At 56.9% G+C, this 15,609-nt stretch overlaps 3 protein-coding genes across 3 annotated transcripts; all 3 read right to left on the reverse strand.

The window, feature by feature from the left end:
• Nucleotides 1-2,252: 2,252 nt before the first annotated feature.
• Nucleotides 2,253-3,659, reverse strand: LINJ_32_2030 (conserved hypothetical protein; the record flags this gene model as incomplete). Its single annotated transcript, XM_001467845.1, has 1 exon — nucleotides 2,253-3,659. One exon carries the CDS (start codon nucleotides 3,657-3,659, stop codon nucleotides 2,253-2,255), a length of 1,407 nt encoding a protein of 468 aa, XP_001467882.1.
• A 4,429-nt stretch (nucleotides 3,660-8,088) lies between these two features.
• On the reverse strand, nucleotides 8,089-10,437 carry LINJ_32_2040 (conserved hypothetical protein; the record flags this gene model as incomplete). The annotated part of the gene is made up of 1 exon (XM_001467846.1): nucleotides 8,089-10,437. The coding sequence occupies one exon, from the start codon at nucleotides 10,435-10,437 to the stop codon at nucleotides 8,089-8,091; it is 2,349 nt and encodes a 782-aa protein (XP_001467883.1).
• A 1,416-nt stretch (nucleotides 10,438-11,853) lies between these two features.
• LINJ_32_2050 (putative heat shock protein-like protein) lies at nucleotides 11,854-12,825 on the reverse strand (the record flags this gene model as incomplete). The annotated part of the gene is made up of 1 exon (XM_001467847.1): nucleotides 11,854-12,825. The coding sequence occupies one exon, from the start codon at nucleotides 12,823-12,825 to the stop codon at nucleotides 11,854-11,856; it is 972 nt and encodes a 323-aa protein (XP_001467884.1).
• Between the last annotated feature and the right edge of the window lie 2,784 nt (nucleotides 12,826-15,609).

The following is a 15,609-nucleotide window of genomic DNA, read 5'->3' on the forward strand; positions in this document are numbered from 1 at the left end:
AAATGATCGGCGCCCTTCGTTTTCGTTTTCTGCTTGATGTGGACGACACGTTCTCCTTTACGAGCGCCTTCCACCTCACGCCTAGGGACATCAGCATATTTGTATATCTATTTATATATATATATACATGCATGTGAATATTTCCTGCCATCGCTAATGCGCGACCAGATAGAGAAGAGCCAGAGGAGAACAAGGTAGTTTGTGGGCCTGCGTGGGGCTTTATCCTCATTTTCTAACCTGTTATGGACGATGCCACAAACGTGTTGGACATCACCAGGTAGGAGAAACCGGCTTGTGTAGTCCGCTCTTACAGAGTTGCTGCTTATCGTTTCGATGCCTTCCACGAAAGTATTGGGCCCACCCTTCCTCATCCATCATGTCTCCCACCCAGTGGCGGGCACGATGATGGGCTGGTCGGTGTGGGATCGACTCGAACTCGCAGAGAAGTTAGTACACGAAAAAAAAAAAAACAAGCACCTTCCCCAACATCAGAAGGGATGTGAGGAAAGAGGTCCACCACGCCCCACATGCAGATATGGCCCGCAGGTCACGACCGTGAGACTGCCCCCATCGAAAACGAAAAGAACGAAACACAAATAGCAGGGACCCTCCTTCCCCCCACCTAGTACAAGAGGGCCAAATACCTTTTTTCAATGAGAAGGAAAAAGACAGAAGAGAAGGAGCACCGTCAAATTTCAGGATTTAAGTGTGCAAAAAAAAATCAGAATAGAAATAAAGAATCGAAAAAAAAAAGAATCGAAAAGGAGGAGAGCAAGGGCGTATACGTACTGCCTCACCCGAACCGCGAGAGCACACAAAAAAAAAATCGACGCTCCGGTCACCACGCACCGTCCAAACACCACTGCACGTTGTTGATTTGTGTTTTTTTTGCTTTTCGCTAAGTCCTGCTGCGCGCTGTTGTCGTTACGCTGGACCGGAGCTGATCTCGCGCATCCGCTTGCATGAGAGAAGGGCACAAGAAGTAAGAGATTTGTCGTCATGCCCTCCTTCTTTGGTACACCTATGCCGCCGCATTTGTGCGTTCCGAGAGCGATCAGCGAGGCCTCAGCCTCACACGGAATGGCACGAAGAAACACACACACACACACGAGCGACGTGGAGGTTGTGCTAAACGATAAAGGCACGGCAATGACGTGTAACCGTAACCGAAGCAGCACGAAAGAAAACAACAACGAAAATGTTCATAGTACAACAAGAGCAGCTCGGTACCAGAACTTCATTCTAGCACAAAGTTGGGCGGAACAACAAAAACGGCAAGTTCGCCCCGACCCACCCACTCAAACCCACATAAAAACACACACACCACTTTTCCTTTCTTGTTTCACTTGTTGTTTTGCTTTTCGTTCCGCTGCACCGTCTCCCGTGGCATGACGTGGCCGCCATCGAACCTCATTTGTTTGACTTCAAACCCGCCCAGCCCTCTTTGTGCACCAGCGGATAGCCTCCTCCTAAGGTAGGCCGTAAGCAAGCTCACGCTAAGGCAGCTGTGGCAGAAACGTTCCGCCCGCGTCGAAACATCACAACGCACAGGAGAAGGAGGGGGAGTAAGGCCAATGTGCCCAGTCGCTGTCAGCGAGCATGGGCCATACTCCACACTAGCCCAGGCCTGCCAAAGTTCCTCAGCGCGTGCTGTCAACCATCGCTTTCGCCAGGCGTTGCGGCAGTGTGCCCACTCAGTCATCGGAGAACGGCCCCACTGCCCTCAAGCTCTGCCCGCCCACCCATCCTGCCTCGCAGGCCGCCTCACAGCCGCTCCCACATCATGTCGGTCCCTACGTGCTGCACACACACACACACTCGCGGTGGCGCTCCGCCGCCCCACACCACTGGGCAGTGCGAGGGCCGGGGGTGCGGTACACGCTCGAGTCACGCGGACGCTCTGCCCATCACGTGGATGGCGCAAGCGTGTGCACGGTCGCAGGTCGGTCCGACGCAGCGCCATCCAGCCCCTCACCGCCGACATCAGCAGTGATGCATCGCTCGGGCCTTCCCCTACGTCGTAGGCACCCGGCCCTGTCACCACCAGAGGTGGCCCGGCATTTGGCAGGGCTAGGGGGCGGGGGGTGTACTGCACCCTCAGATACGGCGCACTGAAATGTCCCCCCCCCCCTGTCAGCAGAGGAGGAGAGAAACAACAATAAAACGGACTGCATTGTCAAAGGCATTATTGCCGAGTCCGGGTGTATGCTCCTCGTCTGCCTAGGAACTCACGCATAGCCATACTTTCCGATCTATGCCGCGCAGCCCTTCGCTGCGCTCCGCATGGAGGGCGGTAAAATGAGCTCTGACATGCGGAAGTTGTGGTGGTCCAGGAGCGGTAGGTGCACGTCCCAGTCAGCAGCCAGCAGCATCTGGCCGAACTCCTCCCCACGCAGATGCCACAGTTCTTGCTCACCGTGGCACGTGCGCACAAAGCGGCGCAGCTCCTCCTCTGTATCTGCATGCTGCAACACAGCCGTGTACATGATGAGGTACGCCGCAATGAGGTGTTTGGCGGTGCATTTCTGATGCACCAACAGCACCAGACGCCGGCCGTGGAACTTCTTCTCCATGTCGAGATCCTCCTGTGAGCGGCGCCGCCAGCTGGCTTTCCGGAACAAGCGGGGCAGCGGCGGGAACTCGTAGCGCTGCCAACACTCCCTCAGCGTCAGAGGCAGCGGGGATGGCTTCCACATAGCGAGCATGAACATGTGGTCACTGTTCACGTACAGCACATCCTCCTCCAGCGTGTCGGACCGGATCAGCAGTTTGTTCACCGGCGGGCTAACACACACGAGGTGGGTGGCCACATCCATGGCAATACCAACCTTCTTCAGTGCCTGCATCGGCAACATGCGCACGCCAAGCAAATTCGATATCTCCTGTGGCGTCAGGATGCGGCGCTTTTCCAGGATAAAGGCGCGAAGCAGCAGCTTCATTGTGTCGAAGTTCAGCAAGCGAAACGTGATAGGCATCATGGACATGGAGGACAAGAACATGTTCGTCACACAGCAGGCGGCGACCGTGATGAGCTGCACCGTGAAACTCGCAATGTAGGTGCAGTACAGGATACCGAGCGCTGTCGCCACCGTGTAGGATACCATGCCGAAAGAGTTGAACTTCTTCGTCAGCTCGGCAAGGTTATTGTTGATGGCGTAGTGCTGGAGTGCCGAAGCGCGCGTCACAAAGTACATGAGAGCCGAGGACTGCTTTACGGTCGACGTGATGATGGCGGCAGCGAGGAGGTGGTTCGGCAACACAGAAGGAATGAGCATGTCCGATATAACCGTCAAGTTGTTTATGAAGACGCTCACGACGAACCAGAACTTGGGCCGGCTCTCGTAGGAGACGACTTTGTTCGCCATGTAGGCCGCGAACAGGGCGGGAACGAGATCCTTCAGCATCCACAGCTGCGGCGAGGAACCGAGGAAGAAGCCGCTGAGCAGCGACTGATATCCGATCGAAGAGGCGAAGTTGGACACAAAGGAGCTTGTCAGGGACAGGTAGAAAAACCGCTGAAACCCTGCGGCGGTCGTGTCCGGAAAGCCTTTCGGCATGCCGAAAAGCCGAATTCGATTTGATACCGTTTCGCGGTGCTGCACCGACGGGGCGCACACCGTGTCCGTGCCCGGGATGGCGCACCATCGGTAATCTGTCATGCCCTGCGAGAAGCTCACCATCGCGGCATCTCCGGTTCCCTTCACATTTAGAGCATGCGCGCCGGACGCGGTGCCGGCGCGACTCGAGAAAGATGGTGGAACTGGTAAACCTGTTGCCACGGACGAGGTCACCTTCGACTCCGCCACGCGGACGCTGCTCTCGGTGCTGATGCCGTTAGCCACACTACCGGCGCATTGCGCCTCCGGGAGAGTAGCCGTCATGCGCGTTTGTGCGCACGTCGTCCACGCCGCTGAAGGGCTCCGACCAGAAGACACGGACCATTGCCTCAGCAGCGACGAGTTTGTGCCTACGCTCAGTACTGTCTCCACTCGCCCATGGCGTAAGTTTGCACCAGCAAGTCGCCGACGAGGGGCGGCTGCACGGATGCAAACGACGCGAAGTCGTTCCATGCTCACCCGTGTCTCGACTGAGTCTGAGGCCGCGTGACTAGTTTTCTCTTGTTATTGCTTTGCTATGTTGTGCCTCTCGATGCCTCACCCCCTTCTGATACTTCTTGAGAGAGCAGATGTGAGGGTCGGTAAGGGAAAGATACGAACAAAAAGGGAAGAAGAAAAAACGAGGGAATGAAAAGTAACGGAGGAAGGGACGTATACGGACACGGAGGGCAAAGACCGGAAACAGGGCAGAAAAGACGTCGCTGCGTGGTGACCCGAAGCGAGCAAGCGGCGGCGGTAAGAGGAACGCACACATAAGTAGACATACAGCAAGGCACCAGAGGACAGCATGCCGATCCGAGAAAGAAGAGGCAATAGGGATAGAGGTGGACAGAGGCAGAGACACATGTGTTCAGTGGTAAGGCTGATGCGAGGCACGCAGGGTCGCCAAAGCCGCGCACAAGAGCCACAGCCAAAAAAAAAAAAACGGAAACTTTCAGTGACCTGCGCCAGGCTTTCTGTCGCAGGGGCATGAGAGCGTGCAACTTAAGATGTGAGCGTATACTATGCTTGTGTTACGATTGGGGGTATGTTCATAGCAGAATCATTCACCAGCGCGGGCCAAGCCTACAGGGAAACGTAGAAAAAACTTCGTTCTTCTTCTCAGCAACTTCCACACTCTCTGCCATAAAGCAACCGCTGAACTCTGTCCCAACACAACTGTATCTGGCCCCACATCGCGCCGCGCCAGGCAGCCGTGGAGATGCTGTTACAGCCATGCGCCCACTCAGTCATCGGAGAACGGCCCCACTGCCCTCAAGCTCTGCCCGCCCACCCATCCTGCCTCGCAGGCCGCCTCACAGCCGCTCCCACATCATGTCGGTCCCTACGTGCTGCACACACACACACACTCGCGGTGGCGCTCCGCCGCCCCACACCACTGGGCAGTGCGAGGGCCGGGGGTGCGGTACACGCTCGAGTCACGCGGACGCTCTGCCCATCACGTGGATGGCGCAAGCGTGTGCACGGTCGCAGGTCGGTCCGACGCAGCGCCATCCAGCCCCTCACCGCCGACATCAGCAGTGATGCATCGCTCGGGCCTTCCCCTACGTCGTAGGCACCCGGCCCTGTCACCACCAGAGGTGGCCCGGCATTTGGCAGGGCTAGGGGGCGGGGGGTGTACTGCACCCTCAGATACGGCGCACTGAAATGTCCCCCCCCCCTGTCAGCAGAGACAGAAGAAGGGCGAAGCGGAAGCGAAAAAAAAAAGAAGCGGAGGAGAAACGCGTACTGAGGAGGCGATGTGGAAGCTTTGGAAACAACAGTGCACTCACAGAAACCCAACAGCAGATGTGTGTGTGCTTGCTGCAAGTATACACGCATTCGTAAAAAGCGGAGCCAGACCAGCGAAGACGCACGCGGCAATCGCCACGGCCACAGCCGCGGAGCACCGGCCGCGGCCCAACACCTGTCTGGAAAGCGTCGCCCAAAACGGACAAGCAAGAAAGACACCCGAGGAGTCAAGGCTGATAACTCAAGGCGGCGGTCGCACAAACGGCAAGGGCAGCAGAAAGGAACAGGTGGCTAAAACCTGTGCATAATCGGAAGATGGGCTGGGTATGACTTGCGCACACACGCGAAGAATCGCTGCAAAGAAGTCAAGGCAGTAATCAGATGCGTCAACGAAGAGACGGAAGAGAACGTGTATACGATGCTCCGTGATAAGGCCGCTGCATGTGCTGGACACCTCTATTTTCGCTGAGCTTCGTGTAGGAGGGAGCGCATGGCTACCGCTAAGTGGGGAGAGAAGTACGCGGGCGCTTTGCTGGCCTCGCTGCTGGTGGAAGTGGGTGCGAGGGCCTCCATGCCCGTCTGTGTGTTCAGTGTCGACGGGGAGGGGGAAGGCAAGAGAGAAGGGCACTGCTGCTTCCGCCCTTCTCGAGCGTTTTTATGTGCATTAGGGAGACACGCCTCCTTGGTGGAGCGGCGTTGCCCGCACTGGCATGGCCGTCTATTCTATGTCTTTTATTTTGCTCGATCCTCCATGCGCACGCTGCCAGCGACTCAAGACGAGCATGAGAAAGAGCGATCCGGACAAGTAAAGTGGTGCCAGTTGGAGGGGTAGTAAAGAGTGGCGTATGTTGGCCTGAATCTGTTCGTGCGCGCGGTGCTTGACGAACAGAGAACGAAAGGAAAGGCTTTGTTTCTCAGTTCCCGTGCTCGTCGACTGCCACTTGCCATCCGTGATCAACGAGAGCGGTGGCAAAGACGCACATAGATACGACACAGACCGGCAACCGAGAAGCCCGACACTTCTCAGCGACACCGGAAACTGTCACCGCCACACCCCAGACTCTGCGCTGTTGCCAAGAGGGGGAGGGGGCAACAACTCGTGAAAGAGGATAGGGCGTGGCGCAGGTCACCGAGCCAATGCTAGTCGCTCACACACATCCCCCTAGCACGACCCAAAACCTGCACCTGCAGGACATCGCAGGTCGTTCCTTGTCGTTGTCGTTGTTGCTTGCTTTGCTTGCTCTGATTTCTGGTTCGCTGCACATACGGAAAGACACACGCACGCACACTTGCACACGAAGATACAGGTGGTTCCCATTCGTTCTCTATTCCTTGCATATTACCCCAGGTAGCAAGTCGCTGCGGCACGGATGTGTTGAGGCGCACCCTGTTTGCCATGCATACCACGGCAGGCAGAAACAGTCAGAGAGCGCCGCAACAGAGAGACAGAGAGGCACTTACATCGTAAAGACGAAGACGCAGAAAGAAAAAGAAAAATTGGGGGAGGGGCAAACAACAAAGAAAGAACAGGGGAGGGGGCATAAACATATGCGCTACAAGAACATAAGGTCAGCGACCATCTTACGCTAAGCATCTTCTGTGCGGGTACTATAGACATCAGGTCAGGTCTCCCGGAATGCGAGAAGCAGGATATATATATATATATATAGCGGTATCATGGAAAAACGTATATAGATACGTTTGCAGAGATTGAGAGGTAAGATGGTCGGGGGAGGGGGAGGATGCCTACACTTAGAGAGCGCCACAGAAGGTGACAAGCTGTGCAGCATTGCCACCTCGTGAATCATGAGAACCGAAGCACGGAAGCAGCAAAAAAAAAGAAGTGAGGAAGTTCATGACAGGTTGCAAAGGCGAGAGACGCAGTCGACCGACACTGGATTTCAAGAGACACGATGGGCGCGCATCTTCGCTGGACTTTTACCACTAGTGTCACCTCTTTTTTCGTCCAGTATCAGCCATCCTTCGTCACCACCAATGTCTTCCCCCTCCATCGACTTCTCTGGTCTCGACTCTCCCCTCCTCGTCTCCTCATGCCCACATTCGCTCGTACTCACCGATACACACACACACACAAACACGCGCGTGCGAGAGCCAAAGACCAGAAAAAGAAGCACTTCCGAAAACCTAACCATTAAAAAGAAGTGGAAACACGAAGAAGAGCCAAACGCTTCACGCACTTGCGCAGATAAGGCAGCCTCCCACGCCCCCTCCTCTGCACACGACGCAGCGACTCCACCCACAGCCATCAGAGTCTGAGAACGCGCATCACGAGCATCACCATCCTTTCCACAAAGGAAACACTCCAATGGCAGGACGAAGCCCGCACACACGAAAAAAGGAGCGAGAGAGCAGGTCGAGCAGTGCACGCAGAAACAGACACACACACAATCGTTTAGATGGCGAGGTGAACACGACGGGGAGGGGGGCAAGCAATTGTTCTCCTGAGGGGCGGCGCCATCATCGTGGAGCAGCGAGGCGGACTGGCCACCGGTGTGTCCAGCAGAACGAGGCAACCACAGGTCGCTGAAGAGGAGAGGACCGAACAAATGCCATGCGCGGGGGACGTCCTCCGTCGTGCGTGCCAGATGCCAGGAAGCAGGCTCACAGATGGAAAGGGGCGTAGACCTATGCATTCAGCGGCAAGCATAGAAATGTGACGTGAACACCGACTACTGAAGTCTACGCGGTGATAGACGCCTTGCCCGGCATCCGGCGAACATCAGAAGTTTAACCAGTCTGGACCGTCGTCGCCGTTGTTGTCCGCCGCAGGCGCGGGGGGCGACGCGGCTGCGTACGCCGGGGCATGACCGTCGGCGCCGAAGAGTACATCATCCAGCTCCATGTCCCCATGAGCCGATGCAGCGGCCGCCGGCGCTGCCTGTCCAGCATCGCTACCCAGTTCTTCCTCCGCTATGTCCTCCTCGACGCTGTCGGCAGCGTCGTGCTCGTAAGAGGGTAGCCGCGCCAGATCGGCTTGCGTAGGCGCGACGTCCAATTCGCCGCCATCCTCCCCGGCATCCAACCACGGCGGCGGCTCATCATGTGCCGTTGCTGTCTTGTCAGTACGTTCTTGATGCCATACGTCGGCTTGCGGTACCGCAGGCGCTCCGCTTTCCTCTGAACAGTCGTTTCCTGCCGTAGCAGCGTCATGAGAGCTGCGTTGCGAGTACGTGGCTTCGTTATGGCCGCTCTCAGCCGCAGAATGAGCGTTTAGCCACGCGGTGGCATCGACGTCGTCGTACGCGTTGTTTGAACCTGCCTTTGCTGACTCCCCATCGACCGAGCACGCGCGGGCCAGCTCCTGTACAACAGTCGCTGCTGAGGTGCCCTCCTGCTGCGCCGCCGCAGGGAGTTCGTTTTGAGACGCCTCAGGTTTCGGCGACGCAGCCGCAGACCCCGTGTCCCCAGCCGGACTAGCTGCATCGCCGATCGACGTCCTCCGCGAGGCCGCGACCTGGGAAGGTTCGCCTGCAATGGCCTCCAGTTCGCGACGAATCTCTGAAATGCGCTTCTCAAGATACTCGCGCTCGGCGTCGTCGGGCCGCGTGTAGCACTGATGTCTGTGACAAGCTTGTGGGGGCCCATGGAACTTCCTCGAGTGCGAACCAGATTCGCCGCGGGTCTCCCTGCCCTCTTGCCGCAGCTGCCGCAGTTGCCTCCGAAGCTCGTGGATGCGAGCCTTCTTGGCTTGATTAAGCACGCATAGCTGATTCACATCTGCGTGGCTTCCCCTCTCCACCCACTGACGCCGCTTTTCCAGCTCCCACTTCAGCTCCTCCACCCGCTTCGCTGCGGCATCACGCACGCGCTGCGCACTGTCGGCGTCACGCAGCGCATGCTCGCGTCGACGCTGCGTCAGCGCGTTCTGAGAGCGAACCTCCTCTAGCAGTCGTCGATCGCCAAGGCCACTTTCGAGCATTGCGTCGTTCATCAAAAGCAGCTTCTCGTTGCAGCGCACCTCCAGGTGCGCGTCGCGGTGGTCCTCCGTCAGGACGGCAATGTCCTGCTTGGCGATCTCGATATAATCCTTGTACTTGGTGGCCTTCTTGTAGCGACTCACGAGCTCCCTCAGCTCGTCGCGGCGCTTGAGGAGCTCGCGCTGCTCCAACCGCAGCACCTGCAGCGTGCGATGCGCCATAAGCGACACCTGCACAAAACGCGCGGTGGACTCGCGGTGAAGCCGAAATGTGCTGTCGACGGCCGACGTCAGCGTGCTCTTGTGTGACGCACCAGGGCCACCAATGGTGCGATTTCCGTTGAAGGTGCCGCCGCTTTTGCTGCTCTGTGAGAAGCTAGCATGGTAATGCTCGCGACTGCGCTGGAAGAGCTCTTCGCGCATGCTGGCATTCTCCTCCTGCATCGTCAGAAGCTCCTCGGCAGTTTCCGGAACGTCGGGCCGCTGAAGGCGGCAGCGCCCGGTCACCGACGCATTGGTGGAGACATAATCGGGCTGAGAGCCGACTGGGTAACCGGCCTCGCGCGCACACCCGCCGCCAGTGCTCCTCTGGTCGACGGAAAGGCGGCCGCTACGCGAGCGGGATTCGCTCATGCAGCCGTCGGCGAGCCGCTGCTGGCCTTCGTACACACGGTCAGCCGGCAGGACGAAGCTGTCAGCGTCATACGCGGTGTTCTTCTCGGCGAACCTGGCCTCCTCAGAGGTGGCGTCGCCATTTGCCGAGTGGGCAGATGCACTGTCGCTGGAGCGGCGCGGGAGCGGCAATGAAGACGACGATGAGATCGACGACGCAGCGGGCGAAGCGCCTTTGGCGGCACCTTTCAGGTGTGCCGGTGGTTTCCCCAGGCTGTGAAGCACAGAGGAGTTGCGAGAACTGCGTGAGCTCGGTGGGTTGCCTGAACTGGAGGTGGACGTGGTTGCGTTGCTCGGCGTGCCCTCACCGCTGACTGCAAAGTCTCCTGGCGCCGCCCGCTCATTATGCCTTCTGGTCTCTTTCATGTGCGCTGAGCGGTGCGAGGTGCTTGAGCTGTCGCTTTCGAAGTCGTCCTGAAAGGAGTCGCCCGGATAGCACTCGTCGTCGTCGACATCGATTGCCTCGACAGCGGTCGTCATTGTGTCGGAAGGGAAAGCGGAGAGAACTGAACAAACTGGGTTGAGTGTCGACGCTGTTTTATTGCTGCTTTCCGTGGCGGTGTGTGCGTGTGTATATATATATAGAGAGAGAGATGTCCCACGTAGTCAAGACGAGCTCTTCGAAAACGGGCGCACAACACGAAATAAAATCGGGCAAGAGAGAAGCAAAGGAAACAACGGAAGACGAGCAAAGAACAGACAGATACGTAACTATATACAGATAGATATCTAGGTGTGCGCAACGACCATGTACAAGGATGGAGTGCGGAAGCCGTAGCACAGACAGAGATTACCACCACCACCACAACACACACACACACAGAGTTGAATCGTGACGATTTTGCTGTGGAAGCAGTGGTGGGGAGGGAAGGGTGGGTTATGCCGTATGACGGCGGTATTCGCGGCGGTGAAGGTGGTGCACGAGAGATGAAGAAAAATGACGTAAGCGTATGTAAAGGAGGAGCCAACGCAGGAGGGCGAGGAAATGAACGAAACAGCCGACAGTGCCGTATGCGCACCAGCAAGAGAGCGGGACGCAAATCGAGACAGAGTCGCAGCGCCAGTGCGTGCGCACAAACAGAAAAGGAGGCTCCAGTAGAGTGGAACAAAACCGAAGAAAAGGTCGCTCCAGTCCTGCTGCGGCGAATCCTGGGAGGCGCAAGGGCAACGTCTGGACTCATATCGCGCACGTAGGCCGAGGCGCCTTCGTGCGAGAGCAACGAGAGCAAATCGAGAGGTGTAGTGGCACGCGCAAACATGGGTGAAGCTCTCCCTCTTCCACTGGCAGCAGCTTTATTCTTTCCTCGTTTCGGCCTTTGCTGAGGTGTCCGCTTGAAAAGGGGGAGGGGAAGAGCTAAGCGTACAAAATTGCGCTACGATACATGCATCTCTGCGAACACCGCGAGATAGGAGAGCGCGTGAGCAGCGCGCAACGGCAGCGCCTGAGAGACTCGGGCACCGATGCGCGCAGAAAGCGAATAGAGGCTCACAAAAGACGCACTGAATCAACCCAGATCAAACAACGAAAAGGAAGAAAAACGACGGCAATGCGCCATGTGAGTCATGCACCCACCCATGCGCACAGAGGCACCCTTGCACGGTCTCAATACAACTCTACATGGCCACTCCATGAGCTGGTTATCTTATCACTGAAGCTCGTCTGCGTAGAACCTCCACCAGCCAAAGTACCCGATGCCGTCTCGGAGCTCGAAGATATGCATACCACAGCCACCACTGCCGCTGCGCAAGTCGACACATTTTCATAGGTAAAACTCACACACATATGTCGATGCGGAGAGCCACCGCGGATGAGAAAGAAGCTCTGATGACGGCGCGCGCGCATCGACTACACTCACAGAAGAAGACGACAGAGCACGAGCAGAGACGCGAACGGCGCTAGTTGGCATCCAAGATACGACCAATCTCTGCCTTCTGCTCCGCTGTCAAGAAGCTTGGGAACTTTGTGGTAAACTCGATGATGAGGTCTCCGCGTGTGGCATCACCGACGCCGCTGCTCGGCAGACCCTCCCCTGTGATGCGCGTGCGGTAGGCAGGGTCGACAATCTCGTCAATCAGGATGGACAGCTCACGGCCCTCCATCGTGCTCACCGTCACGGTAGTGCCGCAGAGCGCGTCGCGGAGAGAGATGTCTGCCTTTGTGACCAAGTCGTCGCCCTCCCGACGAAACCGAGTGTGCGGCATGACGTCCACCACCACGACAACATCACCACGCGCGTACCCCGGGTAGGTGTTGCCGCGGCCTTCGACAGTGAAATGATCGCCCGTCCTCGCACCCTTCTCTACACGCACCTCGTAAGACTCCTCCGTTGTAGTCACAGCAGCATCGAGTGTTGGCACGCCAGCATGCGTCGCATTCCACGCGGCTCGGCGCATGGCGCCGTAAAATACGTCCTCGAGCGTCACCGGCAGCTTTACTTCGATCGCCGGGCATTTGGGCGGGTTCGGCGGCATGCCGGCGATGACGCTAAAGAAGTTGTGCTGGTTGTTCTTCACCGCATCCACGTTGCCGATCACCTGGAACGGGTTGTCGACGCCGAAGAATCGGGTGAAGACGGCGTTGGGGTCAATGAAATCGAGGTCGATGCCGCCCGGCACCCCCTGTTGGCCGGTGCCACCGTGGCGGACGCCCTCCTCACCGTAGATGTCATAGATGGCGCGCTTCTTCGGATCAGAGAGCACCGTGTACGCCTGCGCCGCCATCATGAAGTTGCGCTGCAGCGTCTCTTGGTCGGTGCTGTCGGGGTGACACTGCGGGTTGTAGGCGAGCGCGTACCGGCGATAGGCCTTTGCCACATCGTCATCACCCGACTGCCGGTTCAAGCCCAGAAACTGGTAGTAGTCGATCATCTCGCAGCACACGAGGCAGGGCGGCTGAGCGATATGTATAACGGATGCTTCTGTTGTTTGCTGTTGCGCGTGCTTTGCTGCAGTGCTGTGTTGGGTATCGCAGTGCGACCTTCGATGGCCAGCCGGTGTTAGTGCTGACTGATGCGTGCCGCGGCAATGACGTCGCGTCACGACTGCGGCATTAATCGAGTGCAGAGGGGAGAAAGAGGAAGAGGAGGAAGGGGAAGGGTTCGGTAGAGGCGGTAGAGAAAGCGACGACAACAGGCACGTGCAAACAGCATGCTAATGGGGAGCAGCGATAAAACCTTGCAAAAAAGAAAGGAATAACAACTCGAGGTGGGGCATGACGCATGGCGCTCACAGGCAGTCGCCGCGTGCAACGCGGAGATGGGGCCAGCGCAGATAGGCTTGTCCTACATGGCAGTCCAACCGGTACTGAAAGCCGCATTGCTCAGGCGACGATTCATCACTTGTTTGTTTTGCTTCGCAGGGCATCGCATAAGGGCATCATGGGAGGTGCCCAGAGTGTGTTTGTGTGTGCGTGTGTGTGCGCGCGTATGTGCTTTAGCAAACGTTTCCATCCTCGTTACTTTTTGTTTTCGCTCCTTCCTTTCTGGGAATCACCCGTTCATGCGAGGTGCGGCGTGCAACAGATGTCTGACACGTCGACACGAGCAAGAGGGGAAACCCGATATGCTCATCGGCGCATGTTAGCAGGTGTGTATAACCTTGTTCTCTTCACTTGGAGAGCGCCCGTGTTTCCTTGGCCTCCAGGCAGCCAAAGAGCGGCAAAGGGCATTAGCGAAAAAAAAAAAGGTGGGGAGCCGTCGAGCCCAGCTGTTGTTCCTGGCTGCCCTTGCTTCCTCCTTGTTTTTTTTTTGCGTGCTGCGATCCGTAAACTCATCCGCAGAGAAGAGACGCACCTCGAGCCACCAAATGCGCACGCTGTAACTATTCGCCGTCCGATATGTACGTGCGTGTGTGCCGGGGATATGTCTCGCGTGGAGAAGCGAACACGCACGCAAAACCAAAGAAGCAGCACGAAAACAAAGGAAAGAGAGGGGCACGCGTAAGATGTTCAGGGCGAACCGCCCCCCCTCCCACACCCCAACAACGGATAAAAAAAAGAGGAAGAAGGACGAGTGGAAAAGGAAGGAGACCCGGCATCCACAACCAGGGCGGGGAGAAGGGGGGACTAAATCGAGAGACAGAGAGGCAGAGAAGGAATTGCAACCAAAAGACACACGCACACACGCATACAAAAGGAAACAAAAACAAAAGGGGAGAAGAAAAACGCCGGTCACGTCGCGCGCCCACGAGGAAGAGTCCAACGGAGAGGATAACAGAGATCGGTAATGGTGAAGAGGTCGAAACAAAAAAAAAAGAAGACGACAGAAGCTGAGCATCAGGCAACAAGAGGAGGGACAATATTCAAGTTTGTCGTGCGCGCGTGCGTAGAGGTGCATCCGCGAAAGGCAGCGCTGGCATACACCAAACTGTTGGCGAGAAATCGAGCAGACACACCTCCGCACGGGCGCGCCTGTGTAGAGGAATCGAAAGAAGACAGCTCACCAACACATGAGAGCAAATACATCGAAAAGAGAAGAGAAACTCACCACAGGAGGCATACGAGATCCACAGAATATATGTACATGAGAAGCGGAAAAAGCGGAACTTCCTGTTGCTCACCTTCCCCCGTCCCGTCGAGGCGATCCCAAACGCGAACGTGAGAGGCAGAGAGACGGGGCACCTTCTGTTTTCTTGTTGTTTGAAGAAGCGCGAAAATGAAAGCGGGGGCGGCATGTGATGAGCAGATGCATGCAAGCAGCCACGGAAGCGAACGGATACGGAAAGAGGCGCATACGCGGCGTGGGAAAGCGAATCAAGGCGAACAAAACCAAAAAGAAAAACGACATCAAGCGCGAGGGGAAAATGCATAAGTGTGCGAGAGAGAGAGAGCGACGCTAGCACACCAATCACCCAGCAATAACAAAGGTTAAACATCTAGTCCCGAACGCAGGGAGAACAGCAAAGGACCGGAAGCGGGTGGCAGAGAAGGAGGCGCAGCTGAGGCGACGGGAGGGGTTCGCGTGAGTGAGTGGGTGAGTGGGGTCGTCTCTTGCCTCTCCTCTGCACGTGTCGGCGTGTACGTGCACTGCCTTCCGCCATCCAACAACAATGAAGATGAAGAGGGGCGAAGAAAAAAAAGAAAAAGCATGAACGTACCAAGACCCTCAAGAAGAGAGAAGTATGTAGCGCATGCGGCGCACACATTCACACGCACACACACAAGCGCACGCACAGTAGACTCTGGCGCACGAACCGCGCATCCCATAACGGCAAGCTAGCAAAGAGACAAGTGTGCGAAAACGAGATTTTGAGAAAAAATAGGAGAGAAGAGCAGTAAACAACAAACGAACACATGCATAAGACAGAAGTGAGACGGCCGCTACTCTGCAGACGAGACACACCTATATACAAGTGTAACGTTGTCACGCCCTTTGGGCAGACCGTTTTTCTCAAAGGCAGCCCACTGCCTTGCCCGCCATGAAGACAGTGGGGTAGAGATGCAAGTGATTGTGAAGGGTGGCGAGGAAGACAGAAAGGCAAGCACGGGGATCTCCCTAGGCAACCTGCGCTCAGCACGCGGCAGAGCAGTCTCTTTTTGTTGTTGTTGTTGTTCGTCTCCCTAATCCCCGGCTATCGCGCCCGCGTGCTTTGCGCGTGTATCGCGGCGTTGTGCAGCGCACAGACAGAGGAGCGCTGCAAAAGCATGCAAAAGAG

This window comes from Leishmania infantum, chromosome 32 (assembly GCF_000002875.2).
Source record: "Leishmania infantum JPCM5 genome chromosome 32".
Lineage (NCBI taxonomy): Eukaryota > Euglenozoa > Kinetoplastea > Trypanosomatida > Trypanosomatidae > Leishmania > Leishmania infantum.